A 20,000-nucleotide genomic window follows, 5' to 3' on the forward strand; every position below is an offset into this window, starting at 1 on the left:
TTCACATGAGTCTCCTATAGCTTTATGGAAGCGTATCTGAAATAGTAATCCGAAGGTCATAGATTCCACCCCTGCAAAAAAGCACTAGGATTTTTTTAGTCAAGAGTACTATCAATCTCAGACGTCCGTGGACAATGGCTTTTTTTCAGCTCAATTGATGGACCATTGATTTCAATGTGCAGTTCAAAAATTCTGATCGCATGATAACATTTTTTTGTGGCTCTGTGGTTTCAAAAATACCGATCACGTGATGCCATTTTCTGTTGCTCTCCCTAAAGAGAGTGAAACGATGTTGACGGCGAGTAAATCCGGCAGAAGCTATTACCCAGGAAAAGCCTTGTTTGACAATAAAGTTGACAGTTGCTTGTGAAAATACATTGTTCGTGGTTTAGTCTTACGAAGCTCGTTTCATCCCGACCGAGGGACTCATCAGAGACCTTTCTGCTTTACAAACTCGTTGGGCATCGCGCCCAAAGTCCTGTTCGCTGACAAAATGATGACAGCAATCTCGCCTTATATCGCATAAGGATTCCAGACCGCACAAATTCACGATTGAAAATCGACAATAACGTTGACAGTTACTTGTGAAAATACATTGTTCGTGGTTAGCCTTGTTTGTGGAAATGAGACGCAGTAATGTATAACAGACTCAATGACAATAGGGCAAGCAGGTGGAGACCATACTTTAGGTTTCTTTCTTTTAGCGGCCATGGGAAGAACGAAGGAATAGCGTCACTTGATCGGTCGTTTTGGCTTGTACTCACGTGATTAGATGGCCATGTTGGTGAACAAAATAATAGATAATAATGGAGCCAAATTCCCATGAGACATTTTCACCATTACGTCAGGTGCAAGGCAAGGATTTTAGAAACCGCAGAGCTACAAAAAAAATGCTATCACGTGATCAGAATTCTTTTAACCGCAGACTGAACTCAACAGTCCGTGTAGTGGGCTGGAAAAACCCATTGTCCATGGACGTTTGAGATCAATAGTATCTCTGTATAACCATAGAAAAAATACCCCTCTTCGACAAAATATTTTTGGGACATATGTGGAGAAGAACTGAGGTGGAAAACTTCGTTGAAATTACAGGCAATTAAAATGTGACAGACAGTGTCAACGAGCTTATTTAAGTCATTTAAGGTAATACCTACATATTTTTTAACAGCCTCAGGCCCCAGTTGTTCAAAACAATGGATGGCACTATCCGCCAGATAAATCACTAGCTAGTGGATAAGTCATAGCGAAACCAATTGCGCTACAGTGGATAGAGTTATCCACCTTGTGAACAACTAGGGTCTGTGAATCATATGTTCTGGTCATATCTAAACACTCAAGGAGGCTAGCACAACTTACATTCCTTCAGTTTATAGATGTAGTTGGTGCTTTGTACTCCAACACACTCCATGTCTTTGCTTTTGTCACAAGGTGGCAATGGATCAACCAGCTCTTGAATACACTTTTTGGGATTGGCATCTCCATATTTGTTGAATGTGGTTTCACCGTTCTCTCCACTCCAACATTCCCCATAGAACTGCAATCCGAATACCTTCCAGCCTTTTCCGCGGGTGGCATTTGCACAACGGCATGCAAGACTAGAACAAAGGTTGGTGGTTTTTCTTATGTTGTTTCAATAAACATGAATCACAGTGCATGAAGAGGCTTAATAAGAACCATAGAGTGGTTTTCAATTGAGTGTGGAAAATAATGAGATAATTACTTTGGTTTTGCATTACTTCACTCAGTGATTGGTTCAAAGTTCTCGCGCCACTTTTTCAACCAATCAGAAGTGAAACCAAAACCAATCGTGACTCGCGCGTGCACATTTTTCCCGCGCTTTGTGTCGGCTACGTTTAATTACTTCGAGTTTTGATTGGTCTACTGGATTGTCTCCGTCCTTTTTGATTGGCCAAAGTAATTACTTTCGGTTTTGGTTTTACGACACTCATTCGAAAACTGCTCTAAAAGGGTAAGTGCATTTATTTCTTGAGAAAAACCCATACAGCTGTCAGAGAAAAATGTGTATATTCAAATCAAGAATCATGCAAAGCAATTGGAAAGAAAGGGCACAAAAGAATTGGCGGGAGATCTTAGCCACCTTGCATTTACACATCCCATGCGATGTCACATACTGACAAAACGTACTTGCAGCCTTTCCTCGCAATAGTTTCTATGGTGATATCAAATACACTTCCGAATCCTTAAATTCTTGAAGCCCAAAATATATAAACTTGAAAATTCTCGACAGTGCTGACCGCAGGCTATGTCGGCAGAGAAATTTCCATTTCATTTATCATGGCAATGGCATTTATACCTTAATAAATCGCTCCAAATTAGTATAGGTAATCATACGACTTCAAGTTCAATTTGGAAATAAAAAAGTATCAAAATTGCATGAGCCCGTAGGACGAATGCAATTTGAGCTTTTTGAAAAACACACGAGTGCAAATTATTTCCAGAATAACGTTCACGTGCGAGAATTCTGGTTCTTGAAAGCTCGGTAATACAGCTACGGACCTTATTTAGCAGGTGGGAGTTGCTGGCAATTGTAGCTGCATCGCGCACGTCTATTTACCCTATCAGAGGATTGGCAACAGTTTCTCCTAGAAGTCGAGGAGTCGGCCGATCTCGGTATGAAATATCTTTACCTCAGCAGGAGTTTCTCCGGAATACAATGCGATTTACTTGGTCTCAAATAACGGGAATATTATTGGTTTCTAGAACCACTCTTTGGCGTAGAGTTCAGGATATGGAGTCATTCTCCAACCGTTATACTACAATCTCGGATGCGGAATTAGATGAATTAATTAGAGAGATAAAGAGAGGCTTTCCAAATTCGGGAATCAGCATGATGCTGGGACACCTGCGCAACAGAAATGTTTTTGTCCAACGTGAACGTGTTTAGGTCAAGTTTGGTTCGAACTGATCCTGTTGGTCGGTCTTTGAGATGGTTTAACACAATCGGAAGGCGTACTTACAGTGTCAGGGGACCGAACTTTCTTTGGCACATTGATGGACTGCATTGCCTTGTCCGTTTGGAGGCTTGTGATACATGGGGGGAATGACGGTTTTTCAAGGCTCATAGTTTATTTAGGTTGTTCAACAAACAAACTTGCTGCAACAGCGCATGCACTTTTCATGGCAGCAGAGAAAAGATCATGACAGACCTCCTCTGACTTCCCTACTTGTCTTTGCGGTTGCGACGCTGTGATACGTGCCTTCAAAGTTTTGCTGTAACAAGTATGTCCCTCTTCTGTATGATATTATAGTGGGCATTTTGTAAATGTTTTTCAGCATTGGCTGATTTTATATTAAAATCCATTCTTGCATCAAGAGTTGTTTCAGGTTTTTAACTGCTGGATGATATGTTGTGACAAATGGTATTATTCTCTCGTAAGTCTTTTTTGTTTGTTTTCTTAATGCCGATTGCCTTCCGGAAAATTTTACTTCAGACAATGTGCCATCTATTAGGTTTTGAGGTAAGCCGCGAGCTTCAAGTCGCGTTTTAAAATTTGAGATGGCCTCCTGGAAATGTGTTTTCGAGAATTTTGTACGTAACAGTTTTCTAGCTTCACCCTTTATGAAACCTCGTTTTACACCTGGGTGACAAGAGGTATATTGGGTGTATTGGAAGGTCTCGGTCTGTTTATAGTGGGTTTTGAGGTCAAGGATCGATTCTGTTTCGATTCTCACTCCTTTGTAAACCATTGTGTCAAGAAAAGCGATTTCGGTGTCTGAGATCTCAGCTGTGAATTTTATCGTTGGATGATGGAGAAGCTCAGAGCGCGCGAAGCACGCCAGCGGAGCATCATGGGTAAGATTTTTTGGGTAATCTATCGATGCGAGAAATTTTGGTTATGACGTCACGTACGTCCGCCTGCACAGACTGACGTCACGTACGTCCGCCCGTACAGTGACGTCACGTACATCCACTTATACAGACTGTCGGGACGGAGGTGTGGAGGCAGGACAGCCTCTAGGGACGGGAGTGTTGGGGCAATTTTCCTTGGCGGGAAATCGTGTGGCAGCGTTGTATCGGCAACCCGCGCTTTTCTGGCGGGAAATCATATTAGTGACGAGAAACGGGATAAAGAGCAGGAAGGAGCACAAGAGAAGAGGCGACGAAATTTGAGAAATTTAAGCGAAGGAATCCTCGAGAGAAACCGAAGAAGGAGAAGAAGAGAAAATTTCAATGAAAATCAACTTAAAGCTGAAAGAAATAGTCTAAGAGCGAGAGACAAAACACTTATTTACAACGGCTAGCTTTCAGGTAATGTTTTCCTTCTTAATAATTATATACCTCGCTGCTTCACATATTTTGTGTTAAAAAAACGAGGAAGGCCTGAAAACGTTTGCAATTCCGTGTTGACAGAGATTCTGACATATTTCAACAATCACATTTATAGGCTTTTTGTGTTAAATGGATGTCCAGTTGTGAGCTGCTTTGTTTTGGAAGAACCTTTTTTTATAAGAACGTTGAGGCTGACATTGGCTGAGACTAACCAAAATTATAAGAATGTTTTAAGAACATTCCTCAGGCTGAGACTGAGTCGATTGAGAACGTTTTTATTTTGTTGTTTGTATCTTAAATGAAAGCATTAAATAAAGGTAAAGAAATGTAAATTAACCCAAATACTTAAGGGCACATTTAGTATAACATAACGATGGTTTTCTCATTGCATGACACACATCTCAGTTAATGAGCAGTTCTTGTTTATAATCATTACAAAATATTAAACTTCACCACCATCAAAGCAAACACTTTGATAGATTAAAAAACTAGACCATGTAAAATTAAGAACATCTTTGAGAACGTTTTCAACCTCACAAGGCCAAATTATCAGTATAAGAACGTTCAGCCTCAGCTCCAAAATTAGACGTTTTCATAAAAAAGAGTGTGTATAATAAATTTGCTTTCTGGGATTAGAGACGGGAGCTCCGCTTTTAGGCTAGGCTAAATCTATATGTTATGTGTTTGTTTGTTTGCACTATGAATATATCGAGGTCCTCTCTTTTCGTGTCCCAAAGGGATAAAAAGTCATCGATATAACGTCTCCATGCTATAGGCTTTATCCTACTTTGGTTCAGTAGGTTGGTTTCGATTTCGGCCATGAATATGTTGTCAAAAGCGACCGCCATTTTTGTTCCCATAGCCGTCCCATGAGTCTTTCCCCTTTGAGGAACCTTCCGCCATGATTGTGAAATTTTGGCGCTTAACTAAAGTTCCTTTCCAGCTCTATCATACATGAAGTAGTATATTCCTGACGGTATAATTCGATGCCTCTTATATGACGACCTGCTACGTCCCTATACAAAACATGTTCGTTTGTAACGCATATTTAACAATTATTCCATGAGCGCGGGTTGGATATGAGATGATAGATAGCGTAGCGCCGAGTTGGCTATAATCATCTCATATCCAACAAGCGCGTGGAATAAATGATTTATTAAAAACGCCCCCAAAATATAGAAAACTAGACTACAATAAAAATAAAAAAGCCCAAAAAATCACGCATATGCTTGCCGGGTTTGTCTGTCACTCTAAATGTGAGTCTAGGTAAAGCAAATAGCTGGCTTAAACTTAATGAAATGCAACCTACACCATAGACCGAATGCATAAATGGCGGCCAAAAAAATATTCTTTTGTTTATGTGCTAATTAGACTCACTAGCCTCGCTCTCAAGCAACATTTCTTTTGTATTTTGTACATGCAAACGAGGCTAGTGAGTCTAATTAGCACATAAACAAAAGAATATTTTTTTGGCCCCCATTTATGCATTTGGTCTATGTAACAGTAAAAAGACCAAGCACTCACTTACAGGTACTGCTACAAAACTCTATCACAGTGAGATAACTACATTGGAGCTTTCCATTGACAACGTAAGACTTGAGGAATCAGTTGGAGAAAAACTTTTTGGTGTTATTAGTTTATCCTTTTCTTTCTTGGGACCTACACATTTACTATCTTATAAAAAAGTTGAATTCTAGGATATGCCTCCTTAAGAGGGCAAAAGTCTATTTAACTATTGAATGTAGAAAAATGTTATTTAATGCTCTCATTAAGCCAATTCTTGAGTACTGTTGTACTGTTTGGGGTGACTGTTCTGTTGAAAACCTTCAAAGGTTGTTACAAGTGCAAAAACGATGTGCGAGATCAATATTGGATGCCACTATCAATGACAGCTCTGTTGAACTTTTTGATAAATTAGGTTGGCTTTACCTATAGATGACATTGTACGCATTAGAAAACTCTTTATGCTACACAAGGTTAGCCAAGGTCATTGTCCTGAATATTTCAGTTCATATTTTAAATATGTCAGGTCTACACATGGTTATCGTACTAGATATGCTGTCTCTAATGACGTTTTAACACCATCTTGTAAAAGAAATTCTGTGCTTAGAAGTTTTCACTCAAGTACATGTCGTCTATGGAATAATCTGGGTAACTCATACAGAAACATAATTTCCCACTCAAATTTCAGGATAACGCCTCAGAATAACTTCATTACCGAAAACTCCTCATTTTAAGATTAGCAGGACCTTTTAAGCATATTTTTTTAATTTTTTAACTGTAAGTACGGTAGGTGTTTTTGGGTACATTCGATTGGGAAATCTGGATTTAGATCTTAAAATCTGGATCTTCGGATTTCCAATCTAACCCAAAATCCGAAAACTGATTTCGCAGTGGATTTTGTTAATTGAAATCCTTACCCGACAAGGATTTCCAATTAGTGAATCTGTTCGATTGGAAATCCAATGATCCAGATTTTAAGATCTAAATTATCCAGATTTCCCAATCGAACGCACCCCTTATATTTAGAAGGTTTTTTTTTCTTTTCCTTTTTTTTTTTTTTGGGGGGGGGGGGGGGGGGGGAGGGAGGGGGCATTAAACTACCAGGTAACCGGTAATAATGTATTTCACCCTCAATAAATAAAGTGTTTGTTTGTTTGTTTGTTTGTTGGAAACTAATGGCCGACCATTTCCAAGTCTTCTCGGATAAGGACTGTAAATCGTAAGCCCTGTCTCAGAAATATCTTCCATGTTCATAACCTCTCTGTGGGACGTTAAAGAACCCACACCCTATTCGAGAAGAGTAGGGGATGAAGTTCCCGGTGTTGTGGCTGCCCTCTGTGAGTGTGTTCTTTCCACCAGAAGTGGCTGGCTTGGCGTTATGTCTCTAAAAAGGCTTGTGGTGTATGATACCACCTAAGCAAAAACAGCCATAAGTCAAAAGGACTTTGCCGAGTGCTGGAACGTGTAGATGTAGAAACAAATCGGACTCCCGCTACACGGTCGTCCGATTTTATTAAGCACTCGTATGATTACAGACCGAATTCGGTGATTAAGAACTCGTATGATTACCTATACGAATTGGACTCCACTCGGTCCTAATGCCATTATTTACCGTATGTAACTCAAGTATAATATGGTCTTATATTTTTTACCTGTGAATTGACTCAGGCCATTTATTCCAGTCCAACCGATGACCATCGTAAGCATCACTTTTTGGATCTCTGTCGTTAACTAAGAGATCAGGAAGGGTTCTCAAAGCTCCGCCTTGTCTTGTATTGTCTACGAAGCAACCGACCTTTTCAAACGTCCTCTCACAAGTTGTATGTGGCAAAGCACCTAGAATTAACAAACGAACGTATAACAAGGTTAATCAGTAGACAGCATTTTTTTTTCGATCAAGGTGCAGTAAGACTCGTCGGCAATAAAAAAAAATACCGCAATTTCATTGTTCCTAATTTGAGGCTGCTTTGGTCCAAAATTGCGAAAGTAGTAGTTCGTTTTAATCGCACAATTTAGGCGGACACTTTTAATTTCTCCGCCATTTAAATTTTTACCCAGTCTCACCCGGTTTATTTTTCACCCTTGAGCCCACGGTTCTTTTGATCATTAACTCGAAACGACATGTTAATTTCCTCAACCCGGGAAGTTGACGTGTCGCCAATATTAGGGACCTTGGCGAGACGACGATGATTGCTACGAGAACGTTGCTTAAAAATATCATTGGAAAGTGTGAGTCCACATTCCACGATTAAAATTAGAGACAACGGTGTGGATATTAATTTAGAGAAAAAAGCCTCAATGCGTTTGCAAAATGGTATTAATAGTAGATATTAAAAATAACTATGAAAGTGAGAAAAGAAGGGCGGCTCTACTTTCTCAAGCTGGGCTTTGATCGGTATAAGCAAGAGAAAATGAGGGGACAGAGAGGGAGACTCAAGGCGTTGGCCGGGATATGTTATGTCCACGAAGGTTATTTTTAGGCGAGCGGAAGTCTGCCTTCTGAGACGTCCGCATGCAGTCTTGCCTCGCTCTCAAGTTCTTAGTGAAAAGAGAACATGATGGCGCACGTGAAAGTCTGCTTAAAATATATTTCCTTTCAAACAGCGGAGCGAGGTTGCCCCGCACGGGGACGCCACGGCAGGCTTCCGCTCGTCTAAAAATAAATTTCGTGGACATGCCATATCCCAAGGGCTGGACCGGGAGCCTCCTTCTCTGTCCCCTCATTTTCTCTTGGTATAAGCTTACACTTTTGGCAGCTAAAGAAGAAATAGTAAAAATGAAATCAAAGTTAATGAAGTTGCTAGTAATGCAAGACACCTTTGCCGATGGCGAAAAGCACGTCAATCACCAAGAAGAAAAGACACAGACGCATCTTGATTGACGAAATAACAATCTGCAAATAAAAAATGTAACATTTATTCATTCCTTTGTTTTTTTTTTTTTGTTAGAAAAGTTTAATTAATTTCCAATGTGGGAAGTGGAGGAGATATTAACCGAGCTTTAATGCGACATCTTTTTTGTTGTTGTTGCTTTATGTTGTTATTGCTTTTTTTCTTTTACTTTTCCTCGTCACTGACAAGGTTTTGAAGTCGGTACTTAGTCGTAAAAAGTTGAAGGGCTATGCCCTGCTTATAAGGGCTTCTTTTAATCAAATCCCAAAACAATGAAATCTTTCCATTTGTTAAATACGTATATATAGATGTGACTCTGCGTAGAGCAGCCGAAAGGCAACTAACCCCCTCTCCTCAGGGTTTGTTTTGCTGGCCAGAAGTACCACGGTCTCTGTGGAGGAAAAGATGTATGCCACTGCCTTGACACCGCGGCAAAATGAGAGCGCAGGCTTGAGCTTTCGCGCGAATCGTTTCCACGCGCGAGGGACTGGTACCAATCAAATGTGCCATAGAAACAACAGCGCGGCAAAATGGCGGCAATTTAAATTCTCTGTTTGTTTTCATTTTGCGATGATAAGGACAACACTACATTGATAAGGTTTAAATTTTGAAGAGAGCTTCCTGAAAGACTAATCTTCCGTGTGTCTTTTCAAACCAAAAAACTATTGTTCAAACCAGGAGAATTTTACCTTGCATTCGAGCGCTAGAGCAAAAGGACGAAGTTCGTAATGTTATTAGTCGCGATGGTCTCCGCGTTGGTAAACTTCTGGGGGGAAAACTGAGCACTGAGAAGGAAAACGCGGGGTAAACATCTGCAAGGGCAGAATGATAATTCTGTTTGTTTCATTGGAATCATTTGAAAGTGAGAAATAAGCTTAAGTTCTTTTCATGCCCGCATCCCACTCATTCGGCAACATGGCTAAGTCACTTCCCTGCCTTCCATTCTCATATTTTACAACACTAGTTACTTTTACAAGAGCGAGGCAATAAAATAAGGAAAATATGTCTTAATTTTAAGAGAGGATCGCAAAAACGTTTTGAAACTAAGAATAAATTTGACTCCAATGCTACTTGATGTTTCCCTTTTACTTGGAGTTTGGTAGTGGTCCATCGTTGAAAATATTTTTTCAGCATTTTTCCTTCTCCAGCTTCGTCGATCTCCTTGTAGAGCCTTGCTGGGATGAGGGTGGGGAGACATGAGAATCATAATAATGAAACATAGAAAACATTCACCTGCATGTGTTTGGAAAATACTCATTTCACTTTTGCATGCATTGCACCAGCAAAAATCCAGCCTAAATTTTGCACTGTGTGTAAAGATACTGAAAGAGGAATGTAATCATACATCCAGCAAGACTAGAGGCATTCTGCTTCATACTCCAAGATTTTATTCTGCAAAACTGATCCAGTTTCACTACCCAATGATAGGCCCACAATGGCTCTATCTGGACCCACATTAACTCTATCTGGTTCATTTTCAACAACAATCACAACAACTACTATGGTATGTGTTACCACAAAACACAATATACAGTAACTCAAAAATCTCTCTAATTTTATTGTTGTAAGTACCGTATATTCATTATTAAGACTATTACAAGTAGGAGCATTCTCAGAAGTTAATATCCAAACCCATGCTCAGCAAGAGAAAGACTAGAATAACATACAGCTGTATTAATGAAAGCAAGACAGTTTACTTGAATAAAAAAACCAAATTATATTTGCTTGGTCAAACATTGACTTAGAAGGTGTGGCAAGTAAATAATTATCGTCCCTTTTCTAGACAATTTTGAAGAGCTGTTTGGAAACCATCTTGTATTAATCACTGACATGCTCACATCTGTGATGTTTAATTTGCAGTAATACTGTTGTCATCATGCAGGATCTCATGCAGGAAAAAATGAGAGATGAATAACAACCCTGGCTTTTTTCATCACAAAACCAATAAAATATTCAACGCTGAACTCCTCATCACAATCTCTGAAAACAATCTGGAATGTTGCTTGCCATGCATGTTTGACCAGATCAGCACACACACGCCAGGAAGAGTTTTAGACTTAGGCACTGGAATAAGAATAAATGACATGTTTAAAAAACAACAGGAAACTGATCAAGTAAAACAATAATATTATTATCACTTGGTCATTTTCATGCACAGATGTCACTTAAGATACTTGAAAAAAACATGGAAATCTGTGCCCTATTTGTAAAGATCCCTTTATAAAAAAAACTAGACTTGACGGACTTCCTTAATAAGAGGTTTTGGTCACAGTAGTTGTGGTGTTCATGGTCGTCACAGTGATCGTATTGGTCACAGTAGTTGTGGTGGTTATGTTGGTCACAGTGGTCGTAGTGTTCACAGTAGTTGTGATGGTTATGGTGGTGACAGTGATCGTATTGGTCACAATAGCTGTGGTGGTCATGGTGGTCGTAGTGGTCACAGTAGTTGTGGTGGTCATAGTGGTCACAGTAGTTGTGGTGGTCGTGGAGGTAACAGTAGTTGTGGTGGTCAAGGTGGTCACTGGTCATGGTGGTCACAGTAGTTGTGGTGGTGACAGTGATCGTATTGGTCACAGTAGTTGTGGTGGTCGTGGAGGTAACAGTAGTTGTGGTGGTCAAGGTGGTCACTGGTCGTGGTGGTCACAGTAGTTGTGGTGGTCATGGTTGTCACAGTGGTCGTGGTGGTCACAGTAGTTGTGGTGGTTATGGTGGTCACAGTGGTCGTAGTGGTCACAGTAGTTGTGGTGGTTATGGTGGTGACAGTCATCGTATTCGTCGTGGTGGTCACAGTAGTTGTGGTGGTCGTAGTGGTCTCAGTACTTGTGGTGGTCGTACTGGTCACAGTAGTTGTGGTGGTTATGGTGCTCACAGTGGTGGTAGTGGTTACAGTAGTTGTGGTAGTCGTGGTGGTCATGGTGGTCAGTACTTGTGGTAGTTATGGTGGTGACAGTGATCGTATTGGTCACAATAGCTGTGGTGGTCATGGTGGTCGTGGTGGTCACAGTAGTTGTGATGGTCATGATGGTCACAGTAGTTGTTGTGGTCGTGGTGCTCACAGTAGTTGTGGTGGTTATGGTGGTGACAGTGATCGTATTCGTCATGGTGGTCACAGTAGTTGTGGTGGTCGTAGTGGTCACAGAAGTTGTGGTGGTCGTGGTGGTCGTACTGGTCACAGTAGTTGTGATGGTCATGGTGGTTACAGTAGTTGTCGTGGTTGTGGTCCTCACAGTAGTTGTGGTGATCATGGTTGTCACAGTGGTCGTGGTAGTCACAGTAGTTGTGGTGGTTATGGTTGTCACAGTGGTCGTGGCAGTCACAGTATTTGTGGTGGTCGTGGTTGTTATGGTGGTGACAGTGATCGTATTGGTCACAATAGCTGTGGTGGTCATGGTGGTTGTGGTGGTCACAGTAGTTGTGGTGGTCGTAGTGGTCACAGTAGTTGTGGTGGTTATGGTGGTCACAGTGGTCGTTATGGTGGTGACAGTGATCGTATTGGTCACAATAGCTGCGGTGGTCACGGTGGTTGTGGTGGTCGTAGTGGTCACAGTACTTGTGGTGGTTATGGTGGTCACAGTGGTCGTGGTGGTTATGGTGGTCACAGTGGTCGTTATGGTGGTGACAGTGATCGTATTGGTCACAATAGCTGTGGTGGTCACTGTGGTTGTGGTGGTCACAGTAGTTGTGGTGGTCGTAGTGGTCACAGTAGTTGTGGTGGTTATGGTGGTCACAGTGGTCGTGGTGGTTATGGTGGTCACAGTGGTCGTTATGGTGGTGACAGTGATCGTATTTGTCACAATAGCTGTGTTGTTCATGGTGGTCGTTGTAGTCACAGTAGTTGTGGTGGTCCTAGTGGTCACAGTAGTTGTGGTGGTCTTGGTGGTCACAGTAGTTGTGGTGGTCATGGTGGTCACAGTAGTTGTGGTGCTTATGGTGGTTACAGTGGTCGTAGTGGTCACAGTAGTTGTGGTGGTCATGTGAGTCACAGTAGTTGTGGTGGTCATGTTGGTCACAGTGGTCTTAGTCGTGGTGGTTGTGGTGGTGACAGTGATCGTATTGGTCATGGTGGTCACAGTAGTTGTGGTGGTCGTGGAGGTCACAGTAGTTGTGGTGGTCATGTTGGTCACAGTAGTTGTGGTGGTCGTAGTGGTCACAGTAGTTGTGGTGGTCATGTTAGTTGTGGTTGTTATGGTGGTGACAGTGATCGTATTGGTCACAATAGCTGTGGTGGTCATGGTGGTTGTGGTGATCACAGTAGTTGTGGTGGTCGTGGTGGTCTTGGTGGTCGTAGTGGTCACAGTAGTTGTGGTGGTCATGGTGGTCACAGTAGTTGTGGTGGTTATGGTGGTGACAGTGATCGTGGTGGTTATCGTGGTGACAGTGAGCGTATTGGTCACAATAGCTGTGGTGGTGGTAGTGGTCACAGTAGTTGTGGTTGTAATCGTGGTGACAGTGATCGTAGTGGTCACAGTAGTTGTGGTGTTCATGGTTGTCACAGTGGTCGTGGTGGTCACAGTAGTTGTGGTGGTCGTGGTGGTCATGGTGGTCACAGTGGTCGTGGTGGTCACAGTAGTTGTGGTGGTTATGGTTGTCACAGTGGTCGTGGCGGTCACAGTAGTTGCGGTGGTCACAGTAGTTGTGGTGATAAGCCGGGAAGAGGAAAGACGACTCTGCCAGCCGCCTCGACATTCTTTGATTTGCGCTCATCCAAAGAAATGGATGAGTTAGCCCAGTTGCGACTTGTCAAACCTGTTTTTTTAATTTTTTGCGCATGATCAATCTCCATGATAAATATTTTTAAACCGGCGTGGCAATTTTAAACTTTCAAATTAAATTAATTAATTAGACTTGTAATTATGATCATTTTATCTATTTATCTGTTTGTTTCCGACTTTAAATTGTACATTAACTATGAACTGAGCAAATAAAATCATATTGTATTCTATTCTCAATCACATACGTCACTATTTAGTAGATCTAAAAATAGAAATATACGGAAAGGGTTGACTCAAGGGTACAATACAGATGGAAGCTCCGGGTAATGGACTCCTGGTTCCATTTATTACCTGGCTCTCCCTCGTGAAATACCTTTTTGCTAATTTTCTAAGCTGATTGATAGGAGTCGTTTACGAGTAACCATTCTTGTTGGCCTTTTTCCTTGACTGATAAAAATGTTGCACTGTTTGTCGTTAGAGGCAGCTGCAAAAATCTTAGCTCTAATTAAACAGCTTTAAACTGATGGTTAGCCTTGATTTTCAGCCGCCTCCTCCACTCGCTAAGTCACTCGGGGAGAGAGGCGACTGAAATTCAGGCTAATTCATGGGCAGAAACATCTTTTTGGCATAAGAATTCACTGGTAGGATCACTTTTTCCACACCGAAAAGAAACTACAAACCTACAATAGTAACAAATAACAACAACAAATGGTCAGATGTCACTTAAGATGCTTGAAAAAAACATGGAAATCTGTGCCCTATTTGTAAAGATCCCTTTATAAAAACAACTAAATTTAACTGACTCCCTTAATAAGAGGTTTTGTCAAACAGTGCAGATAAAAACAGTTGCTCACATCTTGAAAGTAATGACAGTCAAAATGACAGCCAGCCAGATATCAAAACTTTCCACAAGATTTCTTCAGGTCAGATGACTGGGACAATGAAATCAACAGAAATCTAGTGATCAATTAAATTTAATCATACCACAACCTAGTGTGTCCTGCAAAGCAACACAGAGCTGGAAAAGAAAGAGCATCGCCATCTACCAGAAAAGCCATTGCTCTTGCTGTGAACAACCAGGTCACAGAAAAATCCATGGCTCTCGTATCACATGTCAGAGGTTAAAACTTCCGTTGTGTCAAAACCCTCCGCGTTTTTAGAGGAATTGCCCTTAATCGAAAAACAGTAAACGAAAAATGTTATCAGTTTAAAATTTACAACTGTTAGGTCTTCAACGGTGTGACCGAAACACGAGCAAACATGGTTTGGGAAAGATAACTCATGGAAACGACATAAACAAATAAATTCATGCCTAAAATAAGCTTACCTCTTTTGACCTTCTCGTTGGAAACAACTCGGAACTACTGTTTAGTTTTTCTGTCGAGTCCATGTTGAGCGTGAGATCTTGATCATCAAAAGGTACAAAAGAACTTTTCCTTCACCGCCAAATAAACTCAAAAACAAATATCTCAAAAGCTCGAATGTGTTCGAAGCAGGGCATGCGCACTCATTTTGCCGCGGTGTCCACTGCCGTGCGATATGGTTGCGCATGTGCAATTTTTAGGCCGCTCCGTCACAAAGGTGTGAAAGCTTCAGTCAGTTTATATACTTTTTTTTTTTTTCGAATGGCACCCTCGGATGAATCTTTTGCCTGTATCGCGCTTATTTGTATTTGAAGCCGTCCCACGCACTTTCTTTATCGAAAGAAATTCCAATTCCAGGCCGAGTGCTTGTGTTTGCTTCTATTTTTTGTCTTCTCTTCTTTATTATTTATGGGACGGTTAATCAATAATGTCATACATTCCGTGCCTGTTATAGTTAGCTACAGGCATCGCGCAACATTTCTTTACAAGCCTCGCCGGCCTGAAAGATCCTCCGAAACCTATGGCGGAAACATTCGGAGGATAGCGTGCGACGCTATGCTAAATGCATAGGTTTTTAAGAAAATTTGTTTAGAAGCAAAGGGAAAATCTTACTTTCTCATAATTGTGGGTCGCTTGAGAATGATCAGGAGTAAATTGTCGTTAAAAACAAAGGAAAAACCCAAGAGAAAGAACTAGAAAATAACTCACTTCTTTTTACTCGACGGCGATGAACATCTCAATGCCTCGCTAGGCGAAAGGAAAGTGCCTCCAGACGAGCTTATTGGAGCTTTAAAAACTTTCTTATTTACCATCAAGGATTTGCTAGCTGTTTCACCGGCATCTTCTATTGTTCCTTAAACTAATTGAAATCGATTTAGCTGAGATAGGAGATTAAAAAACAAATTCTTGATTGCTCTCTTGAATTAGATATATCGTAAGTGAGTAAACATTGAAGTTTGTTTTTCGTCTTGGAATAAGGGTCCTCTAGTGGTTATTTCGCCGTGAGAAAATAATTAAATTTTAAAAGTGACAAGAATTATTTGCGTTTAATAAGCTGATTTGAACAAATACAAAACTTAACAAAGAAACTGTATGAATGATTCAATGTTAATCTCAAAATAGGAATAACGGTCCTTCATTGTCATTTTATGAATCATCACCGTGTAATGAAACACAAATTAAAACAGGGCAGGCACCACTCTCTGTATTATCTGATACACCCTCGGATCTGTCTCCCATTCAAGGAGCTAAACATTTAAAACAGTTTCAAACCTACCATAACGATTAAACAATTATACAAGCAATTGGACATCATTGAATTTACGTTGAGCTTTTCAAAATTGCTGTCTGCCGGGACAACTATATACAAGAAGTATAACACAATTAAGGAGACGATTATAAGTTATTCTTTCCTGATTGTTTGCAAACAAATTATATACTTTTTAAATGGAGAGTCCCCTGCTTAACTTGCTCGGTTGTCTTTGTCGAAGTCAACAAATCTACTGAACGGAAAATACGTCACATTTGATGCGTAGCCAGTATCCTGAAACACTCGGGTGGACACATTTTGATAAAAGCACAATTTTAACCTGAGTGGGAGTTTTGAGCGAACAAAGAGTGAAAACTTCTTGACACAAAATAATGAAAATGTCATGTTTACGGCACGCACATTGGCGGTAAAATTAACGGCTTCAAATACAAATACTGTCAAATTCAGTTCATATCAACTTGACCAATATATATATACATATATATTAAAACAGTCTTTTAGGCCTACCTTTTGCAAGAATTTCCTTTCAAAAAAGGAAGAAAGAAAAAAGACAAAACCTCAGGTGACTGACTGGTTGACAAGACTAAGACTTCGACGCGATTCGAGGTTGCACCCTTTAAAGGGGCTAGGTCACGCTATTTTAGGTACTTTTGTTTAATTTTGTTAATTATGAGCTCTAAACGTGAAATTGGCAGAGCAAGAGCCTTTCATTTGCAAAATCACGGCCACATAACAACTGAGAATGATTTTCCAGCTGTGTAAATGACATTTCGATATAGACAGATATAAATTTGAAAAAAGGTGGGCCGACGTTTTTCAAATTTACCCAAATTCAATCCATTTCAATCCTATCCAGTTTTGTCCATCCATGTCCCTTCTTGGCTTCCCTGTGTTTTGTTAGAGTTCTTCTATAGTTTTGAACAGTTATTTTGGTATTTTAGTTAATTCTATGACCATTCGATCAGTGCTGAAATTGCCTAAAATTGCGTGACCTAGCCCCTTTAAGCTTCTTTATATTACATCACTTTCATGAAAACTTTACAAGATGTAAAGAGATGCAATGGGTTAGTTGCGATTCGTTGAAAGACTTTTCCTTACCTTTCTAAAACGCATTCGTCTACTCATATCCGGGGTTAGACTGGGAAGGAATGGCGGGTACGTCATCCATTAGTTCCTGCAGATTTTTGTAAATCGCAGAGTAAAATGCTAAGGACTTTAAACATGACTAGCTTAGGCGGCATAAAAAAATTACTAATTGGCGGAGGTTGAATCATCTCCGCTAAGGTTATTATAATCGGTTGGACGAGAACTTAGTTCGCATCTCGAAAAGACGCAACGCAGGATAAGGGTGTTAGCGTCGGATAATGGTGTCTCTGACACTCAATCGCTCATCAAGCGCATTCTGTGAGACACATAAAACCGCTATCACTGATAGAACCTAATATACAAAGAGGACGATTTTCCAGTCCAATCCAGAATTTTCACACGAGTAATTCTTGCTCGTTACACCTTGACACTACCACGCAACGATGGCGTACAAATCAGTTTCCTCAGATTTTCCATGCACACCTTAATGACCAAATATAATGCTAAAACTAGAAGAAATCTCGGAGTATTGAAGTGCGTTCGACAGTCACTTTCGAAATAAATTAAAGGAGAAGGGTAGGGAAAGAAACAATCTTAGGACCGAAGTTTGAGGGATATTCTTACCATTGTGTGTATATGGTTTAACATAATAATAATAATAATAATAATAATGATAATAATAATAATAATAATAGTAATAGTAATAATAACAATAATAATGATGATGATGATAGTAATATTTATTAACTTATATTGCGCAGGTATCGACATCTTGGAGACTCACCGCAATCTTCACTCGAAGGCATTCTCGTCACCAGAGCTCCTGATCGACCCAAGGCTCGTGAGTTCGACTCCGGCCGGAACAACGCTCAAGGTCTAAAATAATAACTGAGGAGAAAATGCTGCCTTTGTAATTGCATCGGCAAATGGTTAGACTTTCAAGTCTTCTCGGATAAGGCCGATATAAGCCGGAGGTCCCGTCTCACAGCCCTTCTTTATTAACTCTGTGGGATGTCAAAGAACCCACACATCATTCGCAAAGAGTAAGGCACGTAGTTCCCGTCGTTGTGATCTGACCTTTCCAGCATGTTGTCAGCTTGGCAGGATTAGCTTGAAGGGCTTCTTTGTCAATGAGACCACAATTGTGTATCATCGCGCAGAATTGTATGACACATCCGGGATATTCACGGGTGCAATGGCGCTAAGTTTGAAAGGCCGAGACTACAAATGACATGAGACAATAAAGAAAAATGGCCGCAACAGGGAAAGGTCCCCCTGCGTTTTACTCTGTTACAGCTTAACTATATAAAATATGGAAAGGGTTGCATATGGCTTTTAAAGAAGAAATTCTCATAATTAAATAACAACCATTTTTGACTCCGTACCATCTCGTTAATCTGTATCAATTTTGTGTTCAACTTGACCTATTTTGGGTAAATTTGAGTATGGGAAATAGCTGTATGATAACTTTGAGGCTGGGTTTCTTCTAAATGATGATGTCAACACGTTGGGTTGCATATGGATATGTTTTCTTAAAAAGTATAAAGGGCTCATGCAACATATGAAGGGAATCCGATGTCTAGAAGTAGTAGCCAGAAGTCAGGCTACTTTGTCAAGTGCTGGAGCCTCACTCAAACCTATACCACAATTATCCGTCAACATCCGGGAAAGGCAGCTGCAATTTGCAGGGCACTACAGGCCTAATGAGGAGGATCTTGCTAGTTATCTCTTCCTTTGGCAGCCCAAACACGGTTCCTCCTCAGTGGGCGGTCCTTCACGGACATACCTAGATTAACGGCTGCAGGACGACACGGGCTAACTATTGTTGGTTTTCATTCATGTGATCAACAGCCATGTTTTTCAACGAGAACAAAAGAAAACGTTTTGCATATTAATAGGGTTCAATTCCCAGAGGATTGGGTCGGGACACAGTTTAGGGGCACAAACATGGCGGCTGTGACGTCATGTGAAAACCGAAAATACGAGGAGCCAACCTCGTTCCCAGGGTCTCTCTTCTCTGCCTCCCTTGGTCGTTGGGAGAGACCCTGGTTGCGTCTGGTCACGTGACCACCCAGAATCTGGGTGGTAAAAAAATCTGCTGGAAGGGTGGGGTAACAGGGTTTTTTGTTTTTCACAGTGACAAATTTATTAAGGCAAGGTTTCCTTGTCCTCTACCCAAAAGAATCTCTTCAAGAATACTCTCGAAATCCATGTTTATTCCGCAAAATCAGCCAAAATCACAACTGAGTACGAACATGCGCAGTGATAGAAAAGCCCGTATTTCGGGCCTCGCTGGCACTGAGCATGCTTGAAATCGAACTTTACCAGATCTCCCTTCCGTATGACCTTGGGAGATCTGGGTACGAGATTAGGATTAGCTCTGATGTTTACGACATCTCTAGTGCCCTTTTACCTATCTGAAACACCCACTTCTAAAAGAAACTATGAAACGAAACCTTCACTTTAACTAACAGATTATTTCTATCATTTTCGATTTAAGGATAAGTCGATGAGGCTACATCTCGTTATGATGAGCGATTGAGCAAAAATTTGGGCACGCGCAAGCTACATACCAGGGGCACCCAACGTCAATTTTCGAAAAATATCTGTTCGGAAGACGATTTGAGATCTAGAATTTTCGAAACATTTGTTGTAAAATTTCGTGCTTGCCTGCCTGTCCTAGGATTTTCGAACATCTAAAATATGGTATAATACCGTAAAAAGGTCACCTAAAATTTTCGAAAGCCCTTTTTCTGGCTGAAATTTTCGAAAAGGTAGGTTTTGATCCCTATAATTTTCGGATCACTAGACTTTCAGCTAGGAAATCCGAACAGATGAAAAATTTTTAGGAGATAAAAATATGCCTATATCTACCGATTAAAT

The 20,000-nt window shown here is 40.6% G+C and overlaps 2 protein-coding genes across 2 annotated transcripts in view; one reads left to right on the forward strand and one right to left on the reverse strand.

Moving 5' to 3' along the window:
* The window catches only part of LOC138014452 (uncharacterized), a 77,245-nt gene extending 61,671 nt beyond the window's left edge, over positions 1–15,574 (reverse strand). The window contains 4 exon segments of the mRNA XM_068861526.1: positions 1,357–1,595; positions 7,447–7,630; positions 8,612–8,687; positions 15,470–15,574. Coding sequence (XP_068717627.1) covers positions 1,357–1,595; positions 7,447–7,630; positions 8,612–8,666 — 478 coding nt within the window. The 5' untranslated portion in view covers positions 8,667–8,687; positions 15,470–15,574.
* Positions 11,213–14,522, forward strand: LOC138013984 (loricrin-like). Its single transcript, XM_068861017.1, has 3 exons — positions 11,213–11,616; positions 12,416–12,936; positions 14,392–14,522. The coding sequence occupies exons 1-3, from the start codon at positions 11,213–11,215 to the stop codon at positions 14,520–14,522; spliced, it is 1,056 nt and encodes a 351-aa protein (XP_068717118.1).
* Positions 15,575–20,000: the final 4,426 nt, after the last annotated feature.

Source organism: Montipora capricornis, chromosome 8 (assembly GCF_036669925.1).
Source record: "Montipora capricornis isolate CH-2021 chromosome 8, ASM3666992v2, whole genome shotgun sequence".
Classification (NCBI taxonomy): Eukaryota; Metazoa; Cnidaria; class Anthozoa; order Scleractinia; family Acroporidae; genus Montipora; species Montipora capricornis.

Excerpts from the sequence above, each read along its gene's own strand:
- LOC138013984 (XM_068861017.1), top strand. The coding sequence starts at position 11,213 with ATGGTGGTCACAGTAGTTGTGGTGGTGACAGTGATCGTATTGGTCACA. Across the intron at positions 11,617-12,415 it reads CATGGTGGTCAGTACTTGTG|TGGTCGTGGTGGTTATGGTG; the intron begins GTAGTTATGGTG and ends TGGTGGTCACAG. Across the intron at positions 12,937-14,391 it reads TGGTGGTTGTGGTGATCACA|TGTGTCCTGCAAAGCAACAC; the intron begins GTAGTTGTGGTG and ends ACCACAACCTAG.